Source organism: Lissotriton helveticus, chromosome 8 (genome assembly GCF_964261635.1).
Source record: "Lissotriton helveticus chromosome 8, aLisHel1.1, whole genome shotgun sequence".
Classification (NCBI taxonomy): Eukaryota; Metazoa; Chordata; class Amphibia; order Caudata; family Salamandridae; genus Lissotriton; species Lissotriton helveticus.
Genome location: NC_136069.1, coordinates 1,244,499,864 through 1,244,512,576, shown reverse-complemented (window position 1 = coordinate 1,244,512,576; position 12,713 = coordinate 1,244,499,864). Strand labels below are relative to the sequence as shown.

The 12,713-nt window shown below is 42.8% G+C and overlaps 1 protein-coding gene across 2 annotated transcripts in view; it reads right to left on the bottom strand.

Moving 5' to 3' along the window:
* Positions 1–12,713, bottom strand: part of CYFIP1 (cytoplasmic FMR1 interacting protein 1) — a 488,976-nt gene that overhangs the window by 384,027 nt on the left and 92,236 nt on the right. For both annotated transcript variants that reach the window (XM_078658231.1, XM_078658230.1), the window contains exons 7-10: positions 12,603–12,699; positions 10,200–10,328; positions 8,704–8,808; positions 8,273–8,364 (exon numbers count right to left, since the gene is read on the bottom strand). In XM_078658231.1, the coding sequence (XP_078514357.1) occupies positions 8,273–8,364; positions 8,704–8,808; positions 10,200–10,328; positions 12,603–12,699 (423 nt within the window). The remainder of the gene's footprint in view (positions 1–8,272; positions 8,365–8,703; positions 8,809–10,199; positions 10,329–12,602; positions 12,700–12,713) is intronic.

The following is a 12,713-nucleotide window of genomic DNA, read 5'->3' as shown; positions in this document are numbered from 1 at the left end:
ATACAGTACATAAACCTTGTATAGGCTTTTTAGTGAAATTACAGGTAAGTTTTGAGATTACTTTTCTTACACAGTGCAGTATACCTGGATACTGCACTGGGAAATTTCCTGTAAACCGGTAAGAAAAAGCGTTTTGGTTAGAGAGTTACAGTTTAAATGTTTTTCATAGATTTCCCAACTCCACACTTAGAAACTTTTCATAGAAAAACAGTCAATGTTATCCTATGGAGGAAAATAGTGTTATCGGTTTAAGGGTAAGTATTCGGTAGTGGGAGTTGGTATTCTGGGGTTTGACTCAGGGATCCCCCAGGGTCAGGGATGCCCTCTCGTTACACCCTCAGCGTCACTAGGGCGGCCAGGTGCAGAGTGTTGAGGCACAATGTTATCTAAAGGGGGATAGTGGGCCTCCGGTTGGTGGCTGCTGACGAGCAGGGCACTTGGTTGTGGGAGCAAAGCTCCTGGACTTACGCTCAGGGTAAATGAGGCAACAAAGTAGCACCAAAGGTGCACCCTCAATGGAATGTCCCCTAATGCCACTCTCATCCACCTTGACAATAGAATTATTTGCAGAGCAAGTAACATCAGAAGACAATAGGGATGTGGATTGGTCATGACACCTTCAAAATCAAAAAACTGCAGATGAAATTGTGCTGTCAGTTAAAAGAACTGGTACTGTCTATGCCCAATCTGAGGAGAGACTTAACACCTTAGCTGCGGTAGGATTTACCGCGGTGCGCTGAGTTTTTTTTAAACCCGCGTTACATGACGAGCTCAGCTCGTCATGAGCGTACGAGAGGTGTACCTCATGACGAGCTGAGCTCGTCATGAGCGTCGAAGGGGTTAAAGGTTTTCAGTGAGGTGTCAGGCTTGAAAGCTAACATCAGCAAATGCAAGGTGCCAAGGTTTGCATGCACACCCAGAACGGACGCAGACACTCCCTTTCTTATTTGGTAGGCTTTCATAGAAGTAACTTATTCAGGGACTCGGGTAGCCACATCTGCCTTACAGGTCACTGTTTTGGACTAGTTCCCACTACCAATCAATATTAATAGGGTCCTAGAGAAACGCCATATGAGCCACTTCTCTTGACGTCGTAGGACCGAAGTAGTGAAAATGAATCTACTGTCTAAGATTCTCTACCTCTTCCAGGCACATTCCTCCAAGGCAACCTTCACTTCCGCTGAATCAGACCCTCAATCATCTTAATATGGGGGCTAGGAATCCAAGGGCAGCTGCAAAATATCTATACTTCCCTCCTACTTTCGCATGGTGGGTTAGTGATCAAGAGCTAGACCATGAGCTTTCAGGTAACACAATTACAATTCCTAGTGAATTGGGGAAAGACGAAACAGACACACAGAGGTATTTTAAAGATTGTATCATTGCAGGGACGTCCTTGTGAATAGTGTCATGGATAGGGAATAGGCATAGGAGCAGGGAATTATACTTATTACCCATGACTAGAGAACACTAACGATGTGAGATAAGATAGGTGGGACCAAGGAGTTTCACAAACTTTGTCACCTTTCACGCCTATTAGTGAAAAGCCAGACTTTACAAAAAAATGGGACAGAATCAACTACAGACCCTGGAGCTAGGTTCATTGTTTAAGGATGGGAAAATCAAGGCTTTCGGGGCTTATGAGAGAATGTGGTTATGCGATGACTGCGTGTTTCTGCTACCTACAAATCAAGCATTGGGCCTTACGCCAACAGGTCATGGAGGGGCTTACACGGAAACATGACATTCCAACAATGGATGAAAAGGGACAAGTAATATACCATTTGATCTCCTGGCCACACATGTACAAGACTCTAAGCCAACAGCCATGGAAAAATGATGTGGGAAAGAAAACTCAAACTGATAAGGATAGGGAGGCCTTGACTTCTTATTGGTATCAAACCCCCTGAACAAATGCATAAATGTAATGCAGAGAGACCTTCCCTTCTGCTGGGAAGATTGAGAAGCAACAGGGTCATTGATGCATCTGCTGGGCATTGCCCAAAACTGAAAAAAATGCTGGGATTCAAACCATAGAGTGAGACTGTGGATAGGTCTGCAACCAACATGCCAAGGGACCTGGGAGTGGCCCTGTTGGGGCTCTGGTATAAAGACCTACTAGTCACTAACAGATAACCATGTCAATAGTGGCAGCAATACAATCAATATTTCAGTTATGGGTCAAAAAATAAAACCAACTATCCTGGAGACATGGGAAGTACCTTATTTGGGAATTTCTAGCAATCAAGAAAATGATGGTGTCATTAGAACACAAAATTCAAGTTATTTGGCACAAACTGATCTTCCTTCCTGAAGTATCTCTCTGTCTAATAATAAGAACTTACCTGCCTGGATACTAGAAATATTAACACAGCTCCTTTCCGATTACAATCAAATAGAGAGCCTCAGCACACCATCGTCAGAACAATTAGGTTATTCTTAAGCTCTGATCCTGGAGCTTAAGCCATCAGTGTGAAATAATGGAAGCCAGCTTCGTGAACGGAGTCTTTGGGGGCAATCTAGTCTTATCTTTTTTATACTGTCAATTCCACTGGTCATTGCAGAAAAGTTGGGTGTAAGCAACAGTATGGGTTTTCAGAATGCAAACAAAAACAGTTTACCAAAAATGCTTGGTACTAAAATGGTGTGGGTTTCAATAGGAAAAATATTCTACCCAAGTAGAAAAAATAAAGGTTTTGAGTGCAAATGGAATCCAATGTTGTATTCTCATGTGCTGAAATGTACAGATGAATATCTCTATATGCAAAAATATCTCCCCATGCGAGTGTTCATAGGAAACTGCAACAATTTGAGAACTAAAAAGAAATAGATAATTTACTCTACTGGTAGGCATACGTCAATTGAGCACCCAAAAATAATTCACCATTTTGCCATAATACTTGAGCAGCTTGATAAAAATATATTCAAAAGCATAGGTCAGTTCAAACATTAGACTTTTTCATGAATAGTTAATACATTATATATGGGAGGGTCTCAAAGGGACTAAATGCTGGAAATATAATGCAATGTTTTTGGTTTGGACCAAAGGTTCAAGAATCTGAATACCTATATGGAAAAAAAATCAATATTTAAAAAAATCTATTGCCATACTACACCACTCACATATAGTTCAGTCTCGCTTTTAATTATTCATTGAATTCTTCCTTTTTCTTTATAAAAATCACTATAAGCCAAACTGTTCCAGAAAATGGTACCTTGGGACAGAAGGAGCATCCTTATTTTAACCTACAAAGCCAGTTAGACAATGTTTGCAAGGTACTAAGACACTCATTTTTCACTTTTTGGGTCCCATTCAGAATTTGTCCATATTTCCCCATGCGACATGATATTCTATGCCGTCCCAAACATTAAGTCATTGAAATATGCTGGAAAAGCTCTTTTTAAATATAGCACCATTAAGTATGCATTTCCAATTATGGGTCCTAGCAGTAAATATCATTAAAAACGCAAGCATTTGGTATCCCTTCCCAGCCTTTTATACCAATTGCAGAACCACCCATACCCGATACCAGTAGCTTGGTTCCGGCAGGTAAACGCACTTCTCTCCACACATCTTTATAGAGGGTAGGAGTTTTGGCCTTGCTGCTTGAGGCAAGAGTGGTGCTCCAGGTGTGGAGACAATTGTTGCAGCAGATGGGGTCGGTCTAGAGACCGCGCTATGGCACAATGGACTCCTTCCCCAAATGGCAAAGCCTCACTGGGAATTGTCATGCGCGGCTTGACACTGAAATCCTCCCAAGATCTTCAAAATGAATTTGCCATGTCTCACACCCAATTCTATAAATACATGCAATTTCGTCATGCCCTGTCCCCCTACCTGAAGAACCTGGGGGCTCTTCCGAAATTTAATCAGCTGAAAGGCAAACTACTTATGGGAGATCACAAAATAACTAAGATATACCAATCCCTAATAACCAATAGCACCAGCACATTAGGTACCCTCTGAGATGTCTGGCACGGTGACATGGGACAAATTGATGGCGACGATTGGACCGAGGCCCTAGAGTCCTTGCGGAACGCGCTATCACCTCAAGCCTGCGTCTTATTCTATTCAAATACCTTTAAGGTGCATATTACACTCAGCACAGGCTTTGGAGAATCAGATTGGTGGCCTCTCCCAACTGCCTACGATGCAGCAACAGTGAGGGCACCTTTCTCCTCACAGTATGGTCCTGCAGCGCACTTGCAAGGTTCTGGCCGGGGGTCATGACATGCTTGGCTGAGGTTCTAGCCTGGGATCTCCTCATGTCCTCGAAATTATTCCTTCTACATACCACTGACGAGATTGGGGGCAATAGGAACAAACGCCATCCTCTGTCTCGGCTTCTTACCCTGGCTAAGAGAGACATTGCTAGACTTTGGAAAGCAAATTCCCCTCCTCTACTGGATATACGGAAGTAGGGCATGGACTTTTGCATGGGCTTAGAGAGAACGATATTCAAGGCTTCGGATGCCCTCAGAAGCATCCCAAGATTTGGAAACAATGGGCTGATTACCAAGGCCTGCTTCTAGAGCCTCTGACCTCTGTGGCAACACAACTGGATAATGAACCTGGATGAGTGGAACTGGCTTTTTGGACAGCATCGCAATTTATATGCATTGGGGACATTTCGGTGCGGGAGAGCTAATCTCGGGGAGCATAGTTGGGACACTGCACATTTAGTGGTTTTGTTGAATGGTATTTTGCCTTTGTTATGCATCGATGCAGATAATGCCATGTCAATATGCAATAACCTGTATATGTTTGGATTGGGCCTCCGTTGCCATATTGTGGCAAAAAATACAATAAAATTTGTTTTGAGAAAAAAACAAAAAAACACAACCATTAGCAAAGCCAATAAGTCTCTCCAATGCAGGAGCTATTGGTTTTGCCAATGTGATTCAGCTATGTTGTACACCAGCGTGGCAGCTGTTGAGCATAGCTAAAAGTTAGCAACTTAGAGGAGAGCAGCGTGTCGTAAAATGGAATAGCGAATAGTGGAGTAGAGTGTTGTAGAGTGGAATGACACAGAGTGTTGTGTATTGGAGTGGCAGAGAGTATTGTGTATTAGAGTGTCATAGTGTGGAGTGCAGTGGCATTGAATTTAGTGCAATGGCACAGATTAGAGTAGTGCATAGTAGAGTGCAGTGACACAGAGGTGCAGAGAGGAATGGTACAGAGGGGAGTGGCACAGAGCAGAGTGGCAACCTAACACAAGTCACTTGGACTTGGCCACTGTACAAAATTGCTTCTAGTAATCACCACCAAATTCTCTTATCTTCAATTCAATTCAACCTTCTTAGTAAACCAGAGCAGAGTGGGTCATAGCGGAGTAGAGTAGAGTTCAGTGACGTACAGTACCTTGATGTAAAGTGGAGTGGTGCAGAGTGGAGTGGCGTAGAGCTAAGTGATGCAGAGTGGAGTTGAGTGGCATAGAGTGCAGTGGTGTAGAGTAGCATAGACTGGTGCAGAGTAAAGTGGCATAGAGTACAGTGGCTTAGAGTGGAGTAGCGCAGAGCGGAGTACCATACAGTGAAGTAGCATACAGTGAAGTAACAGGGTGGCTGAGAGTGCAATGTTGCAGAGTGGAATGTCAGAGTGCAGTGGTGTAGAGTGGAGTAGAGTGGCATAGAGAGCAGTGGGGTAGAGAGCAGTGGAGTAGGCAGCAGTGATGCAGATTTGAGTGCAATGGCGGAGAGTGCAGTGGTAAAGAGCAAAGTGGCATACAGTGCATTGGCATAGAGAGGAGCGGCGTAGAGAACAGTGGTGTAGAGTAGATTGTTTCAGAGTAGAGTGAAGGGGCATAGAGTGGAGTGGTGCAGGGTAGAGTGCAGTGGTGTGGAGTGTCCTAGAGTGGAATAGTGAAGAGTAGAGTGTGGGAGAGTGCTGTGTATTAGAGTGGCATAGTGTGGAGTCACGTAGAGTGGCATACACTGGAGTGAATAGAGTAGAGTGGACTGGTGTAGAGTGCATTGGCGTAGAGTGTTAGAAAGTATAGTGGCGTAGAGTGCAGTGGTATTGAATTCAGCGTCTTACAAACAGCATCGTAGAATGCAGTGGCACAGATCAGAGTGTTGCATAGTAGAGTGCAGTGGTGAAGAGTGCAGTGGCGTACAGTGCAGTGGTGAAGAGTGCAGTGGCGTACAGTGGAGTGGTGCAGAGTGAAGTGGCGCAGGGTTGAGTTATGCAGAGGGCAGTGGCGTAGAGTTGAGTGGCATAGAGTGCAGTGATGTAGCGTGGTGTAGAGTAGCATAAAGTGGTGCAGAGTAGAGTGGTGCAGAGTAGAGTGGTGCAGAGCAGAGTGGGGTAGAGCAGAGTGGGGTAGAGCAGAGTGGGGCAGCCTAGAGTGGGGCAGCCTAGAGTGGGGCAGCCTAGAGTGGGGCAGCCTAGAGTGGGGCAGCCTAGAGTGGGGCAGCCTAGAGTGGGGCAGCCTAGAGCTCGGTAGCGGAGTGGTCAATGTTGCAGAGTAGTGTGTCAGAGTGCAGTGATGTAGAGTGGAGTGGAGTACAGTGGAGTGTCAGAGTGCAGTTGTGTAGAGTGCATTGGCGTAGAGTGCAGTGGTTAAGAGTAGAGTGGTGTAGAGTGCAGTGGTATACAGTTCAGTGGCAGAGTGGAGTGTCGTGGAGTAGGTGTGGCGCAGAGCGCAGTGGTGTGGAGTAGAGCAGAGTGGTGCAGGGTAGAGTGCAGATGCATCGAATGGCATAGAGTGTAATGGCATAAAGTGGTCTAGAGTGCTGTGGCATAGAGTGCAGTAGTGCAGAGTAGATTACAGTGGCACAGACGATTGGTGTAGAGTGCAGAGGCATGGAGATGTGTGATACAGAGTAAAGTGCATTTGCGTAGGGTGTACTGGCAGAGAGTGCAGTGGCGTATAGTGTTGCTGAGTGGCGTAGAGTACATTGGCAACAGTGGAGTTGTGCAGAGTAGATTGGTGTGGCCTAGAAGCAGTTGTGCAGTGGCGAAGAGAGCAGTGGTGTAGAGTAGAGTAGCGAAGAGTGCATTGGCATACAGTAGAGTGGTACTGGGTAGAGTAGAGAGGCGTAGAGTGCAGTGGTGTGGAGTGGAGTGCTGCAGAGTGCAGTGGTCTAAAGTGAAGTGGGGAAGATGGGAGTGGAGTGCTGTAAAGTGGAGTATTCATGGTGTGGTAGCACACTGCCATCACATTTTCAACTGAAATGACCATTACATTTGCACAGACATACAGTTTTACTAATAAAACTAAACAGTGCACAGACAAAAATGTGTGGAACTTGCATCACCTAGTGTAATGAATTCTTCTGATCATATTAAAGTATTTGTTTCCAACACATTTCAGAAATAACAAAAAAATGCTTAATTTGTGTTCCTAATTCTGATATATTCTGAAATACTTACACAGTTCATATAAATGTGGATATTTGATAGAAAAAAACTCTTTCCTGCCCCCAGTATCCAGCAAGAGTGTCAAATAAATCCTCTCCCTTTGGAGTCCGAGAAAGAAAAATAAACAAGCACCCTTGGAAGACAGCGCCTGACATTCAACCTCTATCTTTGAATGCACAACAAATGTGACATGATAAGAACAAGATGTACAGGCTCGTTTACCGAAAGGGAGAGCCAGGAAGAAGACTGTAAATAAGGTTTGGGCAATGGAAAGTACAAACTCAAGCTAGACAGCTTAAAACAAATAAAGCAAGCAAATTGAAAGCAAGAAAACATGAGTTACAAACCACAAAGGCAATCAACGGGTAGAATGCATTCCTAGGTTAACTTTTTGAATGTTCCCAAGATGTTTTTAGCAAACCAGACTGCTGTGCTCAGCAGCATAGCATGGGTTGCCAGCGCCTGGGGGAACATTTTAAAAGAAAGTATTGCTCCCCCTAACCCGTGGACCAATAGCTCCGGAAGTGCTAACAGTCCACGGTTTAGAGGGCGCAATACTTTCTTCTAAAATGTTGCTCCCCTAAGAAGTTTGCGCCCAGGGCAACTGCCCCTCTGGGACCCCCTCTTCCTAACACTATGCCATGCCACTAGCTGCGCTGTATGGTAGGATCCAATATAGTTATATTCGGCTAGGAATTTTGTGCAGTTTGTTTAACAGGCATAAATAAGCATGTCATTGGTATTATTTCCTTAATGTTCCCAGTCTTCTTACATTGAATCAAATCTTAAGAACAGTGTAACTGATTAGTTGGTGTGTACTTGCTCATGTGTATTCAGCACAGTTCAAAGCATTTATACGTCCAAATATGCCTAAAAGATCCCCAAAGTGTGACGACTACTCAGGTTTACCTGGACTTGTTTTCCTCATAATGGGCACTTGTCTTGATATATCTTGCCAGCTCTATCTGCATGTCTCCAAAGAGTGGAACCACCTGTAGTTGCTTTAGTCAAGTAAAGAAATGCTTAAAGTTAGCTGAAAGACTCAAGTCCAACATAAGTCCCAAAAGATGTAGTTAGAAGAGCAAGAATGAATTAAAAATGTTTTGCTGTGCTGCTTTGTTTAGAAAGTGCTTGCTTTGTTAACTGCTAAAATACATTTGAGGCGCCTTCACAAATAAGCATTTTCAATGATACATAAGTATAGGGCATCCTGTTCAGCACATTAGCACATTTATTCACAACATTTTAAATAATGGGCAATAGAAATTAGATCAATAGTATGACAGCAGAATCTCGGCATGGTAATATGTCTCCCTATTAGGAGTACAGGGAAACGTTACCTTAAAGAATTTGTCTATTTTGCTTAGGTTTATCCTCTTTTTGGCATCCAGTTTGTAGATATTACTAACACTTCCATCCATCAAGTACAAGCCAAAGCCCATGACCTAGAGGCAACAAAAAGCATAGTTTAAACAAAACAGAAAAATCTTTTATTCATTGTAATGCATTCGGATTATATGTGAACATAAGTCACAAAAGCCTTTTTAATTTGAACAGCCTGTGCAGCTAACTTGGTGCATGCCAGGACATAACTTACAATACATACAGGCGCACTGCGGTTTGTAACTGTAATTATTAATTGCAATGCACACATTGAGAACCTGTATGATTTGCAAGGAAAACTGAGAGACATAGAAATATTGTTTCACCATTACAACTGAATGAAGCGCACAAATGCCCGGTGGCCATTTATTTACTGCAGAACACGAAAGGTAACAGGGTACGGCCTACGGCAAGCAGTAACTATTTGCAATGAGTAAGCTGTCAATATTGGACAGCTTTCGCAGAATGAGGACATCAGGAGGAGCAGACGCCCGCGTCATAGACCAGAGCATGCAATATCCCTGATGCTAAACTCAGAATGATATTACTTTTTGTTTTGCATCCATTCTGCCTTCTAAATTTACATTTTTAAAGACGAGCAAACTGGTTAAGGAGTAGCGCATCTCTACCAGGTTTTCATGGGCCAAGTAGATTGTGGTTACTTTCTACAAATCGAAAACAGCCTCCACTTACACTGTCAAAGGAATGCACACTTGCCTGTTGACTATTAAGAGCATTTGCACCATATATTGGACTACTCTGCTTTATTAGGGAAAATTCGCAGCTACAACCAGAAAAGTATCACAAAAAGTTATAGATCCTGGAGATAATCAGTTTATATAGCCAACAGTACCCTGAAAGAACTTGTGGATTGGTCGGCAAGTTTGCTCTAATTGTGCCAATGTAGTATAACTATTTCACCTATATAGTATGTATTTAGTTCAAAGCATATGCAATACATTTACCAGGATCATATCTAATGCTTCACTGGATAATGGTGCCTGCTGAATGTTACAAGTGGAGTAACCGTCAAGAGTTACTGCTTACAGGAAAACTATTATTCCTCACCTTTATATATTTATAGCATTTTCTTTAACCAGTGTCATATTCAGAAACTATGGGCAAGTGTGAAAACTGGCGAGTACAAATAAGATCTTATACTTTATTTAACTGTAACTTAAATGCAAGCTAATTTGTGGGAGTTCCCACAGTGCCCAGATGGGCACTGTCAAAACGTTAGTACTATTTTTAAGAAGGGTCATTTAGTTGTCCCCTTACACATCACAACCCATTTTCTTTTGGATAATGGTGCAATTTTCATCGGAGGCGCACGTGGGAACACATCCTTTCCAATTTGATACAATTTAGGTGAAAATGTGAATTGTTATTTTGGGTGCTCTTCGGTTTCCCTTCTGTTTCTAACAAGTTTCAAACATAATTTTAAAAATCTCACCTTCAAGAGCATGTGTTTTTCACCTGGTGTTAGATACATCTTATCATCATAGTATTCCACACAAATATTTACAATATCAGCCAGGAGCTCTTCGTAGCCAGCAATCACTTCAAGCTGCTGCTGCAAAGACTAAACAAGACAAAACAGAGTATTACATATTTACAGCAGTATACAGAATTAACAGACAGGAAGTTAATGCATGCATAGGCAACAAAATGTTGGGCACTTAACCGTGGTTGGTATACTTCAACAACCTCGCTCACTTTTAGCGTAAGACAATTGAAGGTCTGATCATAATAACTTTTTAGCATTAACATCTTCTGAGGAAAACTGAAAAGTTCAAGACTTTCCTCTAGAGATTGTGAATGACAAGATGTGTTGTGCTATGCAATGAACTATACAACTACAAACCGACTCACTGCAGGGTCAGCCTTCAGATAAGGCTCAATGGCATAAGTAGTGTTGTTTGCACTTACAACGATTACATTAGCTCTTTGCAAGTTTATGACCACCTCTTCGCAAGCTTCTGCTCATTCTGCCGGGCAAGGCATACTCCTTCTAAGCAGGAAGGTTTCAGGGCTCATGGTAAACCTTTTGTTCCTCTAGCACAAAGTTCAGACTTCAGGTGATGTCCCCTAGTCTCTGGGAGACTAGCTGTCTTGCTGAAACCTTCCCTGATCATACAGCAGTCATTAAGTACTCTGCTGCACACTCCCTTCGATGATCATAAAAAACTTGCAACGGGAACGAAGTGTGGTACTTTGGATCCCATTTATAAACAGATCTTCAATACGAGATATGGATCCACTGTGCATGTTCCCTAGACCTGATTGGGATTGGTTCTCTTTCAAATGTCATTTTCACACATTGAACAACAGAAACCGCAGTCCCATCTCTCACCCTTACCATTTACCAAATGCATATGAACGGGAACAACTAATCAGCCATCCTTTGCTAACAAGGGCCTCGTGGAATTTCTAAAGGCAGCCCTGTCTCCATCCTCATAATTTCAGTGCCTTGGCATCCATCCTCCAGCCATAGGAATGGAGGCAATACACTTTCACTGTCTGAGGAAGTCATCTTCAACCTCCATCTTGTACCAATCACAAATTGAAGGTTGGGGCCAGTGAAAAAAAAAATAAAAAAAGATGTGGTCATACTACAAATTCAGAAAACATGCTAAACTGCCACCACCACTTTATATGCTGTACCCAGGGCACAGACAGTAGTCCATTGTCTAGTATTAGGACTCATTTGGAGCCCCCTTCTAAGACACAGGACAGGTCCTGGACCTCACATTGTCAATAAGTAGTCTAGGCCTCTGTGCACATGCTAAGTTAGTATTACGCCACTGTCAAAATAAAATCAGGATATCAATTTTCACAAGCAGCCGGGCACTCGGGGTAGGAGAATACATATGTCTACCATGGAGGGTACATTCCTGTCAAGCTGAGATTGATATGAGCTGTGCCACTTGAAACTGTATGACGCATAGACAGTGGGAAGAGCCAAAGGCAAAAGCCAGTAGTTCAAATTGGAGGTATAGCAAATGAAAATGACTGTGGATAAAAAATGCACTCAGAAAAATAGCCTATGGAGGAAAAAGAATTGAGATGTGAGAAGCTGACAGATGTGTAGTGGGTAAAATCTATAGGCTGCACACAATTCTGGGCTTCAGTGCATATTTAAATGTTTACTGCACAAATATGTTGTGGTCCAACAGCCAAGATATTCTGTGAGTTTGTGGGACAGGCAGAGATTTCAAACATAAATCATCTGTTACCTGACAACCAATGCAACTTTACAAAGACTTGGAAAATACGAGTGTTCCCTGGCCTGACACTAAGAGCTCATTTAGAGTTTGGTGAACCGGGTACTCTCACAAAAAGGCAGCAGATGTGCACGTTACCATATTTGGAGTGCCATCGACTATAATGCACTAGTACTTGGTGGACAGGAAATCTGCCATGTTTTCGAAGGAGATCTGTACATACTGTAGCCATCAATGAGCTATCAAGGAAGACTGAGCTAAGAACTATTGCATGACTACATTCTTCCGGCAATTGGCATGGCCATACAGTATTATTCTTTGGTAGACCGGACCAGCAGATATTGCTTTAACTGGGATCCAACAGGTTACGGTACAGAAAAACGCCTATGTTCTTCTGTATAACAGAGGGATTAGGCCCAAAGTGAAAGGCCAAAAATTACAAAGACCAAAGTTCCCATGTGCCTCCCACAAACAAGCAACTCCATTTGTCTGGCATTGTATTTCATATTATTGGGGCAGATTCAGTCATAGGTCACAATTGGACAATTTCGGATACCCACAGATTTAACTTCCTACCTTCATTATCCCCTGTAAAATATTGAGTAGAGTCAGAAAGTATTGCACCCACTTACCTGAGTGATCTTATTGTGATTTGCTAGAAACATGGAGAGGTTCTGCGATTCCTGGATGGACTGTGGATCTGCCATTTTACGCAAAAACTGAGCAGCTCTTGGAAAACAAAG